At 41.3% G+C, this 16,253-nt stretch overlaps 1 protein-coding gene across 1 annotated transcript in view; it reads right to left on the reverse strand.

The window, feature by feature from the left end:
* Nucleotides 1-16,253, reverse strand: part of EP300 (E1A binding protein p300) — a 73,342-nt gene that overhangs the window by 13,067 nt on the left and 44,022 nt on the right. The window contains 10 exon segments of the mRNA XM_061206504.1: nucleotides 3,505-3,582; nucleotides 4,227-4,283; nucleotides 6,164-6,244; nucleotides 8,129-8,217; nucleotides 8,639-8,878; nucleotides 10,083-10,201; nucleotides 12,099-12,243; nucleotides 12,465-12,644; nucleotides 14,072-14,509; nucleotides 15,136-15,273. Of these exon segments, the coding sequence (XP_061062487.1) occupies nucleotides 3,505-3,582; nucleotides 4,227-4,283; nucleotides 6,164-6,244; nucleotides 8,129-8,217; nucleotides 8,639-8,878; nucleotides 10,083-10,201; nucleotides 12,099-12,243; nucleotides 12,465-12,644; nucleotides 14,072-14,509; nucleotides 15,136-15,273 (1,565 nt within the window).

Here is a 16,253-nt window from a genome sequence, read left to right on the forward strand (position 1 = left end):
TGAGAAGCCTGCGCACCGCAACGAAGAGTAGTCCCCCACTTGCCACAACTAGAGAAAGCCCGCGCGCAGCAACGAAGACCCAACACAGCCAAAAATAAATAAAAATATTAGAAACAAAACAAAACCTAACTGAGAAATAGACAAAAGACATGAAGAAATGTGAAGGGCATATAAATTGGCACATGCAAATTTTGCATGCTCAAAGATGTTGAAGAATCACAGATTAAAGCAGAAAATTTGTTATGGCCAATCACACTGGCAAAAGTCTATATGCTACCAGTGGGAATGTAAGTAAGTACGTTTTGAAAGCAGCACTAATATGTTTTTTAAAAAATATTTTTTGACTGTGCTGTGGGATTTTAGTTCCCTGACCAGGGATTGAACCTGCGCCCCCTGCATTGGAAGCCCAGAGTCTTAATCACTGGACTGCCAGGGAAGTCCAGCACTAATAGATTTTAAATGTACATTCTCTTTGTTCTTGCAATTACATAAGGATGTGTGCATAAGTAGAATTTCTTGGAAAAACTGGAAACCACATAAGTACTCATCAACCGGCTGGCTGATCTTCAGTTGCAAGGATCGCTGCAACTCCCTCAATTATCCTTACCCACTCTGTAATTAAGGAAAGCACTAAAAAGGCCTATCTAAAGACAAGCCATATAAACATCAACTACTGCGCTTTTCCTTAGTGTTTTTTTCTGGAAATTTGGTAATTAGCATCTTCTTTCCTGTGACCTCCAAACTAGCATCAACAGTCAGTCCAGGGAACTTTCCTGGTGGTCCAGTGGCTGAGACTCCACGATCCCAATGCAGGGGGCCCATGTTCGATCCCTAGTCAGGGAATTAGATCCCACATGCCGAAACTAAAGATCCCGCAGCCAAAGTTCTTGCATGCCGCTACGAAGATCCCACGTGCCACAACTAAGACCCGGCGTAGCCAAATAAATAAATGAATGAATATTAAAAAAAAAAGTCACTGGAGGGAAAGCAACCTAGAAAATAAAGTTCTTAAAACAACAACAACAGTCCAGGAAAAGAGCAGAGAGTAGATATCCATTCTAATGAGAGTCACTTAATACACAGATACTCCCCCAACCCTTCCCTTGGAACAGAGCTGGGATCAGCCCTATTCCTGGAGAAAGAGAGGTAGCCCATAGCAGTAAACACATAAGTGTCACAATGGACAAAAATCCACTCACTGCCCATGAAAGGCATTGATGATGTGCACCCTGGGTAAATATGTGGAGAATATTCAGAAACAGAACATGAGGCCCAAGAATACCTAGTTCATTGAAGTCTGTATCTAGTCATTTTCATGCAACTTTGCCTTTCACTGGACAACATCTAGTTAACTATTATCCAACTCCCCAGAAGATTTTATTTTGTTTGTTTATTTATTTATGGCTGCGTTGGGTCTTCGTTGCTGCGTGCGGGCTTTCTCTAGTTGTGGCGAGCGGGGGCTGCTCTTCGTTGTGGTGCACGGGCTTCTCACTGCGGTGGCTTCTCTTGTTGCGGAGCATGGGCTCTAGGCGTGCGGGCTTCAGTAGTTGTGGCATGTGGGCTCAGTAGTTGTGGTGCACGGGCTTAGTTGCTCCACTGCATGTGGGATCTTTCAGGACCAGGGCTTGAACCCGTGTCCCCTGCACTGGCAGGCGGATTCTTAACCACTGTGCCACCAGGGAAGTCCCCTGGTTAGGATGTGATTTAAAATCTTTTGGGGGACTCCCCTGGTGGCACAGTGGTTAAGAATCTGTCTGCCAACGCAGGGGACACAGCTTCGATCCCTGGTCCGGGAAGATCCCATATGCCTCAGAGCAACTAAGCCTGTGCAACACGACTACTGAGCCTGCGCTCTAGAGCCCGCAAGTCACAACTGAGCCCACATGCCACAACTAGTGAAGCCCGCGTACCTAGAGTCTGTGCTCTGCAACAAGAGAAGCCCCCGCTCGCCGCAACTAGAGAAAGCCTGCGCGCAGCAACGAAGACCCAACGCAGCCAAAAAAAAAAAAAAAAAAAAGTCCTAACCACGGTCACCATTCAGTATGCTGTTCAGTGCGATGTTCTCTCAGAGGCAGAAACAGAGGTGGCTCCTTGGCAACCTGCATTATCCATACCGTCTAGTTTTTCTACTGCAATGTAAGTAATGTTCAAAACCTAGCAGGTTTAATTGTGTCTAACATCTCCTTGCTGGTTTCCAGGTGCTACAGATTTCCTGTTACCCTCTATTGATAAATCTTTTGTATTTACTTTTGATGCACAATGACCACCAAAGAATTTAAAGCAGAATAAAGTATTTGTATATGGATTAAAACGATGCAAATAAGAGAAATATCTATGTTTTTGGATTCTAGGTTATTTAATATTTTAAAACTGGATTTTTTTTCTTTTTCTTTCTTTCCACATCCATCTCAATGTCAGCACCACTTATTTATTTATTTATTTATTTATTTATTTATTTATGGCTGTGTTGGGTCTTTGTTTCTGTGCGAGGGCTTTCTCTAGTTGCGGCAAGCGGGGGCCACTCTTCATCGTGGTGCGCGGGCCTCTCACTATCGCGGCCTCTCTTGTTGCGGAGCACAGGCTCCAGACGCGCAGGCTCAGTAGTTGTGGCTCACGGGCCTAGTTGCTCCGTGGCATGTGGGATCTTCCCAGAACAGGGCTCGAACCCGTGTCCCCTGCATTAGCAGGCAGATTCTCAACCACTGCACCACCAGGGAAGCCCTAAAACTGGATTTTAATGATCTTTTCCCAATCCAGAATAATTCTAGGGACTTCCCTGGTGGTCCAGTGGTTAAGAATCCGCCTTCCGGGCTTCCCTGGTGATGCAGTGGTTAAGAATCCGCCTGCCAATGCAGGGGACACAAGTTCGAGCCCTGGTCCGGGAAGATCCCACATGCCGCGGAGCAACTAAGCCCGCGCGCCACAACTGCTGAGCCCGCGCACCTAGAGCCCGTGAGCCACAACTACTGAGCCCGTGTGCCACAACTACTGAAGCCCGTGCACCTAGAGCCCATGCTCTGCAACAAGAGAAGCCACCGCAATGAGAACCCCGCAACCAAGAGTAGCCCCCGCTCACTGCAGCTAGAGAAAGCCCGCGCGCAGCAACGAAGACCCAACACAGCCATAAATAAATAAATTAAATAAATAAATATTAAAAAAAAAAAAAAGAATCTGCCTTCCAATGCAGGGGACGTGGGCTTGATCCCTGGTTGGGGAACTAAGATCCCATGTGCTGCGGGGCAACTAAGCCCGTGCGCCACAACTAGAGAGCTTGTGTGCTGCAATTACTGAGCCCGTGCCACAACTAGAGAGAAGCCTGCACGCCACAGCGAAGAGCCCGCCCACCGCTACTAATACCCGATGCAGCCAAAAATAAACAAACAAAAAAAAAGAATAATTCCAAGAGATAGTAACTTTGAGGATAAAATATAATCATTGCAGAGAAGACAAACTTCCTAAAATTCACAACAAAGAAAAAGTCTAGGGAAAATACTGATGTCTCACCCAGATGGCCAGATGATCTCATGATGAAGGACACAGATCTGATGCATCTTTCTTCCACACTCCGTACATTCAACAAACCTGGAAAGGAAAAGTCAAAATGTCAAGAGTAAATCCAAAAATTTAACCAAATCAAAACTTCCAATATTTCCCAATTTCTGACAATTCAAAAGACAGCCAAAATCACGTCCAAAGAATTGAAGAATAGTTTTTAAAAGCTCTTTAGTGTAACAGGTAGAGCAAAACTCAAAAGCAGTTTAGTCATTAAGTATGAACTGTGACTATGAAATAAAAAGTGAAAGATCAAGATGACTGCTGCTTCAACTTCCAAGTGAGTCGGACACCATCATATCCATTCCAGGAACTCCTAGAATACCAGGACATCTCTGTACCTCTGAGTACCTCTGAAAGGCCTCATAATAAAGGAGGGGATTATGAACTGGTTTGAAAATACAGAGGACAACAGGGCTGGAATAATGGCACTTAGCAGAGGTAGCTTTGTGCTTCACTCAAGCCTACAAAACACCAAAATATTAGGTAGATTTAGTGAAATGTAAATGAATACTAACCATATGTAAATTTTAGCACTTCTACCATCTCTGTTAGATGTATGTTATAGATTTAGTCCCAAGAATATAGAATCATCTCACTGGCTGTGCAAACCAAGAGAATGAAAGGAAGAAGGAAAATCAAAGTGTACTGACTACTCAAGGGGAACTACTTACAGTTCAGGATCCAGAGTGTCATTTTTTCTCTTCGAAAATTGTTCTTTATTTATTGTACTAAGGAAAGAAGAGGGACACAATGAGAACAAGCAACATAGAAAGATTAGCAGTCTGACTACTGTTCTAATAACCAAAGGACAAAAACCCCACCCTGTAAGTGGATTATTTAAATCTAAGAATATACCAAGGATACAACAGTACATTCTTGGCTCCCACAAAATGCACATTTACATGCCTATGTTTTTGGAAAGGACTTTTTGAATTTGTTCTTCTTTTCCTTTTAAAATCTTGCCTACTACTCTTAGTGTTAGGTATTTACACCTTCTAATACTTTAATGTGCCTAGACTGAGCTACGTATGAAAGATACTGTGTATAGAGGGAGCTAAACCACTATTTATAAAAAATACTAAATTTTCAGGACAGTCTACTCAAACTTTTTATATTAATAAAAAATTTCAATATTAAGAGTACATATTTCAGGTTACTTAGAGTTAGCCAAAAAAAGGGTATTCATTTAAAAATTTTCACATGGCCTCCTACCCTGAAATCTAGCCTACCACACTGCTCATAGCCTCACAAATACAGGAGCTAACAGTCTTATTCTCTACCTAGAACAAACTGCAGGGGGCCCAACTTTGACTACTGTGACTCTACCTCACAAAAATGAGGAATGAGGACATTTCCACATTTAAACTGTTTTCTACTAGTTACAGGCTAGAGATTCATCGCTACCTGGCCTAAGGTCTTGCTACCCAAAGTGTGTTCTAAAGACCAGCAGCCTAGAAGGACCTGGGAACTTGTTAGTACCACATACTCCCAGGCTCACTGCCGACCTGAGGAACTGCAAGAGGGGTTTCTACACTCTTCACAGTCAGTGTGGTGCTGTCCTAAGGTACAGAACATGTGGTAAGCTACTCAGTAGTACCCATGGTAAGGCTGCCTCCCTTTGCTGCATCAGTCCTGACTTCCCTGGTTTAGCCAAGGTCAGAAAAATCTCTTAAGGTTCAAGGGGACCCAGTATCTACCCCCAGACCAGTACCAGACCCCACTATATTATATGTCAATGGTGACTGAAGAAAAAGTACAACTTGAAAACCCAATTTGAAAACACTAACCAGTTTTTCTCAGAAGCCCTGTTTTTACTAGTAACATAACAATTCCATACTTTTTGGGGAAATGTTCTGAATTGACTGTTTATTATAGGTTAAACCGGAAGAGAAGAAGCCGAAGAATATTAAAAGGACACCAAATAGTTCTTTCTTCCTAAAACAGTCCAAATTTGAGTGTGTAAACTAAATCTTAGAGATTAGAAGTACTATGAGGCAGTTTAGGCTATGTTTGAAAATTTTTCTTGGAATTTACCAAACCACAGGAGCATGTGAGATTGTGAAAGTCCAACCAAGTCTCTTTCTAATAAATCACTCTCACAAACTCCTAAACCCCTAATGATGTTAAATGATACTGACCATTATAATGACTTTGGTATCGTTAACCTTTATGAGAAGGCTGTAAGGTGGTTATATTTGTTCAATTCCTCTCAAACTCAAAACAGTTAACAATGAAGTTCCCTTGCACTACAGCCTTTCACTTTTTAGGAGAAGCTGATTATTTCCCTATAGAAGAAATATATCTAAAATGACCATCCAATATTGATGTATTCCCTAGATCAGTACCAACACAACTTACTGCTATGATGGAAATGTTCTCTATCTCTGCTGACCAATATGGCAGCCACTAGCCACAGACTGTCTACTGAGTAACTGAAATTGGGAATTTTAAATTTTATTTACTTTGAATTAATTTGAATTTAAATAGCTACCTGTGGCTATACGATACTGGACAGCATAACCCAAGACCACTTAGAAGCCTGAGCATAATCACCTGACAACAAACTGAGAAATAAGAGAGTACTTTCCAAAATAGTATAGTTACTTACGTTTGAGGCTGGGAAGGGTCATCCCCCAAAGAAACGCTCTCCCCTTGGATTTCATTGAAACACTTCTCACAGAAATGATACCTGTCGGCAAGAAGGCCATACTGGGGTGAACTGTTCCGTTCACACAACACAGCCCAAGCCAAGCAACGAAGCCACCAATCACAGCAGGCCAAGAGGGGGGCGGGAGCAGAGAGCAGGTCATCAACGGCGACAAGGACATTCAATGATGCAGATTTATGGGCACCACAGTTTGGGTTTTGTTTTTGGTTTTTGTTTTTTGCAATCAAAGCCAAGTGCAGACAACGACAAGCATGAGGGAGGAAAAAAAAAAACACAAAACAAACGAAGAAATGAGGGATTGCAGGACAACAAAAAACATAAAAGCAAGACAAGACAACACAAAGCAGAAAGCCAAGGCAAAGCACAGATTAGCATTAAATATCTCAATGGGATCACAAGTAGCAAATGATTACAGCAAATAAAACAAACAAGTCTCACACAGACCTACACCCTTTCATTTTAGTAATTAATGCTACTTGATGCAAATAATCGAAAGTAGGATAAATATACTGTGGCGAGAAGAACTACTACTCTATTACCTAAACATAGCAAAGAAAAAAACCTCCCCACTTCCAAAGAAAAAAATCCACTATGGATACAGTACCAGGAAATAATCATCTAGAAACAACTGTGGTCTGAAAAAACACCCCAAATTTCCTTTTGATCCCAAGGAAGCCACATACATACAATAAAAAGTCTGCACAAGCAGTTAAATACTGATTGTAGCCACCAACTGACATAGTTCAAGAGGGAAAAGGCAGTGGTGTATGCAGATACATGATTATATATTCCTGGGCGCTGTAGATTGGTGCTTAAAATCCGAAAAAGGTACATAAATGCCAAGATTATAGCATGAGATTATAGCATGCCAGCTGTCACTTGCTTTTTTGAACATAAGGTGCTAATAACAACTTGAGCCCCACTTTTCCTAGGTTTTAAGGAGTAAAACACTATAGATTCTTACGACTACAAAGCATTAGGGGAGTGCACCTAACTTTTTGTAAATAAAACAAAAAGTTTAAGTGACTTTTTCAAAGCTAGAAATACATCTGTAGCACACAAGTTCAGCAAAAACGACCACCATGGGTTTGGGTCATCAAAGTATTGACTGTCCAGCCTTGCTTTTTTATTTACACCCCATGCCAGCTATACTGTTGGCTGATTACACAAAATAAGAGACAAATCATGATTAAGTTAGATTAGCGAATCCAATTTGTGTGATTACAGCCCTTATTTGAGCAGGAGAAAATAAGGCAGAAGTGTCTAATTTATTAGAAGCCTACCGTCCATGGTCATATGCACATCTTTGTAAGGAACAGTCTGGTACAGAGCTCTTTTTAATGTGCTCAACAGAGGCAAAGCAAATACTCTGGGATCCTTTGTTTTTACATACTCCAAGAAAAACTTAGGTATCGGCTGCACACAAAAAGGAAACATTTCCTAAAAGATACAGCTGGCTAACAAACTTTTGGTTAAAGTTTTCTGGGTGGTTTTGGGAATGGCAATGGATGGCAGCAATTTCACAGAGAAGTAGACCAATTAATTTGAAATTTTTTTGTTTTGCCTGAGGCTGTGGTGAGCTATAAAAGGACAGTGGGAAAAAAATATGGGGCCTGGGACATAATCCCAGGTATGCCACCGACTCATAAAGTTGCTTAACTTCTTAATGCCTTGGGTTCCTGCCTTATAAAAATAAGGGCCCAGACAACTGATACAAAGCTACTTTCTACTAGAAAATCGTTTACTTCTGCAAACAAAGGCAGAATGCAAAGACCAGAACTTGTGCTGTACAGTTGTTTTCAAGCAAGTTACACATGAACCACGACTGTATGTGTGCTGGTCCATCCGCATGCACTCCCTGGACACGCGGACACTCTGACCATGGTCCACACAGGTCGAGCTTACCTGTTCTGGTAACTGTAGTAAGTGGCATCACGAGGGATTGTGCATAACTGTTTGCCATAGCAACAGAGTGTCTGTGGAGAGAACTCCAACTGCAAAAGAAACCATTTGTTAAATACGGTTTGAAGGGCAAGCTAAAATATTTACACTGGCAAGTAAATCAGAAACAGAAGTTAGTGAAGCCTTACTTCTCATTATGTCTCTTATAATGGGTTATTTCAGTTTCCAAGACAGTTCACTGAACTAAAACTAATCTAGTTTGCTACTGTTTTATTCCACCACTCTGAGGCAAGCTTAACAGTCATATCCTTCCACCAATTACCAAAGAACTGAAGAGGACAAGAGGAGCTCAATGTGAATTGCCATGTACAGGAAAACTAGTACATGCCACGCCCCGTGCACCACAGGTAAATACGACCAAGTACCTACCCAAGATGAACTTACAATCTGATGACTCAGGATTCTAACTGGCAAGTTTTCCATGCAGTTCTTATCTGTGCAAACATTTCTTACCTTTCTGCCACAGCAGTATCCAAGGCTTTGCATGACTGGGTCAATTTCTTGTTCAAAGACCTCAGACAGCTTGGAGCAGTATTTGTACACCCGTGATGTTTTCCGATTATATAACCAAGCATTGTTGAACATAAGCCAAATGTCATCCACATACTGCCAGGGCTCCTGATACTGTCCAGTGTCTAACTTCCTTTTGATAGTAGAAAGATCCATGGGGCTCTTCACAATATCAAAGTAATCCTAGAAGGACAAATGACACCAAACAACATTATCCAAAAGTCTCACTGTATTCAAGGTCCACAGCATATCTTGCTATAATCATTATAAATTTTCTGGATAATGTTGAGTCTTTGATGTGTCTGTATTTCCAAAGAAATGATCGATGCCCATCACTTCTTTAAATCATTAGCCTACAGAGATATGAAGCAGCCAGGGGCAGAGAGAATAACAACTACTCTAGACTTTGTAGGAGCAAGCTGATCGTCTACAGGAGCGATTCCAGATACTTTACCATAGTACATGTGTGATCAACTTAAAAGACCAAGAAATCAAAGACCCTTCACATTTTAGTACTAGATGGGGCCTACAGATGAAACTAAGCCCAGAAAATATTGGTGATCCATCTAAGGCCACAGAAAAATATAGGAAAAAAAAAAAAAAAAAAGATTCTAACAGATTTTTGCCCCTCAAAGCACTCCAATGACTTATCCAATACCATTTAAAATACTCAAATGAAACCTCCCAGCAGCCTGGTGTATAAAGGCAACTTTAAAAGCAGATGAAGCTAATTTGGATCTATCTTTTCTATCATGAACTACTGCTACTCAAGTGATAAAAATAAATAAACCATTATGATCCAGCAATCTCACTCTTAGATATATACCCAAGAGAAATAAAAAGATACACAAATTTGTATGTAAACACTCACAGGTGTGCTATCCTCAACAGCCAAAAAGTATAAACAACCCACATGTCTATCGACTAATAAATGGGTAAAGAGAATGTATGCACATCCATATGATGAAATATTGCTGGGCCGTAAGAAGGAATGAAGTATTGATTTGTGCTACAATATGGACAAACTTTGAAAACATTATGCTAAGTGAAAGAACCCAGTCACAAAGAACCACATACTGTAAGACTCTCTTTGATGAAATGTCCAGAAGAGACAAATCCACAGAGGCCGAAGGCAGACCAGCAGTTGGTTGGTAGTAGGGGCTGTGGGTGGAAATGGGGAGTGACTGCTTATGGAAATGGGGTTTCTTTTTTGGGGTGATGAAAATCATCCAAAACTGACTGTGGTGATAACTGCACAATTCTGTTAATACACAAAAACCATTAAATTGTGCACTTTAAATGGGTGATTTGTACAATATGTGAATTGTATCTGAATAAAGCTATTAACGAATTTTAAAAGAAAAGAGAAGTACCACCACATACTTACAGGGATTCCTAGAAGCTGGGGGTCCACAGGTTGACGAAAGGGAAGGGATTCTGGATCCTGTCGGTAAAGTGCCTCCAATGTCGGCATCAGTGCCTGTCGTAACTCTTCAGGTTTGAAAACTTAAGAAGAGTATATTTGAAATTAGTTACCAATTAAGCAAAAGAGGAAAAAAAGTTCAAGTTGAAACTATAAAATATATCTCAAGACTCAGAAAACACAAAATTCCCTACATTGTCCCCATGAAATATCACTAAGGGTGTTTCTATTTCCTGGTTCAGATAGATCCTTTAAAACACCTTGTCTAGTCACCTTTAAATACTCTTCATGGCTCAGATAATTTCTCAGTCAGAGACCCACTTAAGATAGTCTTGACCAAGTAGAAGCAGAATGCTAAGCCTTCCAAAAATTTATGAAAAGACTTGTCAGAATGTTCCAAAAGATACGACAGGCGGGGGATGCTGTGAAGCAAGAACGGAAGAAGCCCTCCTTCCTGGTATCAGCATGTAACAAGTCAGAAATTAGACCTGGTACTGTCTTATCGCCAAAGGAATCAGAGCCACTGAAGGCCAAGAGTCCTTCACTGAAATGCTTGATGTTTTAGAGCTTCAGCAGGAAGACGTATTTACTATTTTAATGGCAAATGTTAGGTTTCAGTCTAAAGAAAGAACTAAATTGTTATTGCCAGAATGATGGACTCAGTTGATCAAATTATGCTCAAATGTGTTCTCAGTATGTCTCCCAAAAGTCAGGAAAGATTTGCTGGCATGTCCCAAATGGAATTAATTTAAACTACCATTTAAGAAGCTGGCCATTAAGGGTCCAGTTCGAGCTTTGAATCACTCTGAGCAGACAGGCCTTATTATTTCTTCTATTTACAAATTAATTTTATCTTCAAGGGGGTATATCTGTCAGTACCTTGAGTATTTTTTCACCACATGGTGGGGGCTGACATGAAAAAAATCAGACAAATAGACGGGAGAATCTTCTTTGTCTCATACTTTGTCGTGCTCAAAATAAACAGAATTTGAGCAAATTTGTAAGATTAGCTGTTTTAAAAGCAGATGCCTAATATTAAGATTGGGTTTGTTGCAGCCTAGATCAAAATAACATCTCCATATATAACAAACATTTATTCATTCATTCATTGGCCATGCCATGCACATGCAGGATCTTACTTCCCCGACCCGCGGGGGATCAAACCCATGCCCCTGCAGTGGAAGCGTGGAGTCTTAACCACAGGACCGCCAGGGAAGTCCCAACAACCTTATTTTTAAATGAAAATAATTTTTTAACCCCATCATTTTAAAGTGTATTGTATTCATGGAGCACTTTTGTACACATCATCTTCAGGAGCCTGCAGATTCCTCTTTGAGATAAGTCCTACCTGTGCCACTGAATGGGTCACTAGAGCCACGAGAAGTTCTAGTCCTAAACTAGTTAGTAAACTAATTTCTGTGGGAATTGTTTAACACTCTCTGCTAAGCATTGCTGCTTGCTTGGCTTGACTCATTATATTCAGTAGCGTGGTTCAGAGCAGAGACTCTGAATCAGCCTGCCTGGGCTGAGTGAGCTGGGAAGTGTTACTTGACCTTGCTGAGCCTCAGTTTTCCTGCCTGTAAAACAGGGATCAGTAAGCTCACAGAGGGGCTGTGAAGTTCTTAGATGAGACACGGCAGGTTGTGGCACAGTGGCTGGTGCACAGCAGGTTAACAAAAAATATTATTGCTATTATTTCCTGCATTTTAGTCAAGGATATTACTCAATAATTTCTGTCCTCTGACAAAGATAATTTTGAGAAATTGTTAGCCACCCAGTGACTGTAGGAAGCACATATACCTAAAGGAAAGAAAATTTCTTCTCCAACATTAGCACTAATGAAGAGACCAGGCCAAGGGCTCCAAGCTTAATGAAATCACATTAAAATTCAATTCCAAGGCCCAAGAAACCCAATCTCACTCTACTAAGGTCTTTGGTTTTTTTCTCTGCCTCCAGAAACACAGAGCCTAAGAGACTCACTCTTCTTTTTTGACTGTCCTGGGGCTGGAGATGACTGGGTTGCTGAAGTACTTGGCTGGTCTTCCTCATCTTTTGTTTCAGTTTTTAATTCAGCACCTCTCTCTTCTGTTTCTGTAGGTTCCGCTTTACAGTCTTCTGCTTTAGTCTAAAAGGCAAGGTAGGAATTTTTGGTTTTCCAAAGACATGTAACTGAGAAGCAATAACATCATTATCTTATTTACTCTCCCCTGTGGGTGTAGCTGAAGACCCTTTTTCACATGGAAATCAATAAAATGAGACCTAATTATAGAATACTTTCCTGTAACATGTGTGAGTTCCTAGACAGAGGTCCTAACCAAAAAACAGCAGTAACTGCCCTACTCTCACCTCTGGAATATCCTCTGGCTGAGTATCTGCTGGTTCTGGTGCATCCACTTCCATTTTAGCCTCCATTTTCACTTCCTGTGAAGGCTGCTTCTCAGGAATGGCCTGAGAATTCACTTCCGTGCTACTAGTAGATGGAGGGTTTGATGCCTGACCTTCGATGCTTACAGCTGGCTGGGAAAGCTGGGCAGAAAGAGAGGGAAAAACAAAAAGTTTGCCTATTACACACAACAAGATGGCATGATTAACTACCTATTTTTAGGCTAGTGTCATTACACCCACTGATGGTGCTTTCACTTACTCGACCTATTTCGCCCCCTTGAAGTAAATTACGCTCAAGAATAGGAGACTGAGGACTTGCAAATATCGGTTGGTTGGCTGCAGATAAAAGAGTAGGCAACTGTTTCTTCAGTAACTCATTCTGTGGCAGTGTGCCTGGGAGGGGGGTTTCAGAAATGACTACCTCAGAGGAGTTCATGTTTATAGAAAAATGGAAGGAAAATAAGGATGACTGGCAATCTTTTCTTTTAAACTTCTCATTAGAAAAGGTTTCAAATGTACAGAAAAGTAGAGAGAATATAATGAACTCCCACAATAAGCAGCTGTTTTGAATCATCGCATTCTAATGGGATAACTAGCAATCTCTGTTTTTTCCCTAAGTCTTCCAATAAGATATCTCATAATGAGAAATTAGTATTTTCAGAAACTATCCTACATAGAATTAAGTTTCCTTTCTGCATCCTGCCTTTCCTTACATATCAGAAGCTAAGATGAACCAGTCATGGATAAGCAACGTTTTATGAAGTAGCTATAACTCATGGGGATCCTCAGTTTGCCAGTATGACAGAGAACTGAAATATTAGTATCAGTGATCAAGTAGAAAGTTTTAGATTGTGACACATAGAGTTCTATCAGTAAGGATGCAAGTGTTAGATGTGCATTTGGATCTCTACTATATAGATAACAAGCCTTTCATTTCACAAGGAAGCTACCGGTTTGTTTCAGGCCCATAGTTTTCTAATCTCTTACATGATGAATTTTCTAACTTTGGCTAGTACCACAGATACTCATAAATCGATGATTTTGTTCATTTGCTCTTGAGTACATCAGTTCAGACTGTATGAAAAGATTCTTTAAATATTTTCAAAGTTCACGTGGGGTATTAAATGTACTGTCGATGCTCTCCCTTTGTCACCTCTCCTTACATGCCTTCGAGCCTTGGAATACAACATGACCATGGTCAACATACGATCTAAACAAAATCTTTTGAGCTCCTCCTACGTTAGGTACGACAGCAAGAAAAAAGAGAAAGAAGGTCTGTAACTATAAACAGATTCTAGTCTAATTGGGGAGACAACAATAAGAGAAGAAACAACACAGAAGAGAAACAGCACAGGGAATTCCCTGGCAGTCCAGTGATTAGGACTCGGCACTTTCACTGCCATGGGCCCGGGCCTGGCTCCCTGGTCGGGGAACTAAGATCCCACAAGCCGTGTAATGCGGCCAAAAAAAAAAAAAAAAGGAAGAAAAGAATAAAGCAACAGCACAGAAGCAGTGTAAAACTACAGCACAGCTGACACGATCCTGCTTAAAGCCCCGTCTCTGCTTACTGGAGTTGCCGGCTGCGGAGGCAGCAGTGGCGCCGTCGGGGTGGGCACAGAGGCTGCTGTGCTCTGCTGGGACAGAGGCTGCTGCTGCGCCTGGTCAACTGAAGGAGCAGCAGGAAGTGAAGGCTGCACTTGGGGAGGAAGTTGCGTTGGTGGCGGTGTAGGCGTTTGTCTTGGAGGAGGATGTAGAGCCTGGGACTGTGGCCCAGGTGGCATGGCTGGAGGTGTAGGAACAGGGGCTGGAATTGCTGTTGCTGGTGGCTGCTGAGCCCCTATGCTTGGGGGAGTGTGGTGAGGGGTTGGGGTACGACTAGGTACAGGTGAGGGTGAGTTCTGATGCAGAGCTGGTTGAGGGAGAGGGGGACAGTGAATGTGGCTCCCTTGAGACCCAGGAGGCATTATAGGAGAGTTCACAGGGCAGGAAGAACTGGACATTTGTGCCTGTTAAGATGAAAAACATAAGACGCAATTCAGAACAGAATTAAAGAAATATTTACATAGGCAGGCTATATACATTTAAGGACACAAACTGATTAAACAGAAACCAGCAATGTATGCCTCCATTTCAAAATGTGTCAAAAACCCTATTATTGGGGGCATATCTTTGGAAAATCCAACCAATACAGTATTTAATTAAGTAGACTTAAAAAAAATCAGCAGAATGGCCTCAGCCACTGCAGAGGCACGGGACAGGTGAGCATGCAGTGTTTTCTGGCTGTCCTATGCTCTCTTCAGCCAGAGTTCTTCTTTCTGCATTGTAGTGCTCAGTAAGACGTCATTTTAAAGAGAGTTCACTATTTTAAAAAATGGTTAAAACTATTTTATTTTATTTAAAATCTAATCTTTCTTACTTATTAGCAATCAATACCACTTCTGTGTCACAGAGTAATCCTGTCATGTTCAGAATACCATGTCCATAACTGTTCTTATTAAAAGCTTAATCATCTATTTCCACCCATTATTTGCTGTCACCCTTCTCTGTAAAAACCCAAATTAAGAGAAGTTTCAGGAATCACGGAAACAAGTTTAAAAAAAAACAAAAACAAAAACCCATTTGTGAGACATACTTGAGACACTGGTGCTTGACTGCCAGATGGAGCCAAAGGCATATTTGTTACATTCATTCCCTGTGTTGAGAACTGAGTCTGAGGAAGGAACTGGCTCTGGCTCGAAGGCTGCTGCATGCGAGGCCCATAGCCCATAGGCTGTACACACATACAAAAACAAAAACAAAAAAACACAGAGCACCAAATTGCTTTTTTTCAGTTATTCTACTACAGCTGGAATTACCAATTGCTCTGGCCCTGCTATGGGGAGGGTGGGGTAGGAAAGGAAGAAAGTGGTGCTACAACAGCTGACACTCATGCCAAGATAATGGAGAAGAGCCTCACAGCTTACCCAAGCCCACCGTAAAGAAATTACACAAATGCATCTAGAACGAGGCACAGAGGTAACTGTCTACACACTCCGTTTGTTTTATAAGTGAGGAGAGCGAATCACAATTTCGTGAGGTCTTTGCTTACGTAGGTGGTATTGTTAAAGCACAAACTATAAGACTCCATAATGAGAAACTATGGATAGCAAAGGCCAAGAACTTCATAGTCTAAGAAAGGTGTTTGTTTCATAGGTTAAAATGAAGAATAAGACCCCTCATTAAACACAGCAGACTGGTGCTAGACAACTCCAAAAAGGCTTAACAACTGATAGCACTAACTAACTCTGAGAGGCAAGGTAAGGGTTGAGGCCAATATGGAAAGCTGGATGACAGGTTTAGAATTTGCATAAGGAGCAGTGAGATGCTCAGAGGCCATCTTCTCCACTCTCTAAAATCAGGCAACTGCCCCTCCATCATGCTTGACAGTTTCCTGCCTGGGTAGGTTCTGTGTTTGGGGAAGAGAGGCATTACGGAAGAGAGATGACTGTGTCAAAGTATGCAGACTACTCAACACTGAGACTCCAGGCAGCAGCGACTGGCTGCTCTTTTAAGCTTTCTAGTACTGTGACTATGTATGAACAGTATTTGGAAGGAAATCTTTCTTTTAGTGTTTATTTTATATAAATTATAATCAAGAAAGTTCTTAACGATACAGGATCCTATAATAAATATACTTTAGACACCTGCTTTTCCCACTTAAAGCTGTAAAGACCTTTCATGCCATCATGTAAGTTCTGAAATTATTGCTTA

This window comes from Eubalaena glacialis, chromosome 11 (genome assembly GCF_028564815.1).
Source record: "Eubalaena glacialis isolate mEubGla1 chromosome 11, mEubGla1.1.hap2.+ XY, whole genome shotgun sequence".
Lineage (NCBI taxonomy): Eukaryota > Metazoa > Chordata > Mammalia > Artiodactyla > Balaenidae > Eubalaena > Eubalaena glacialis.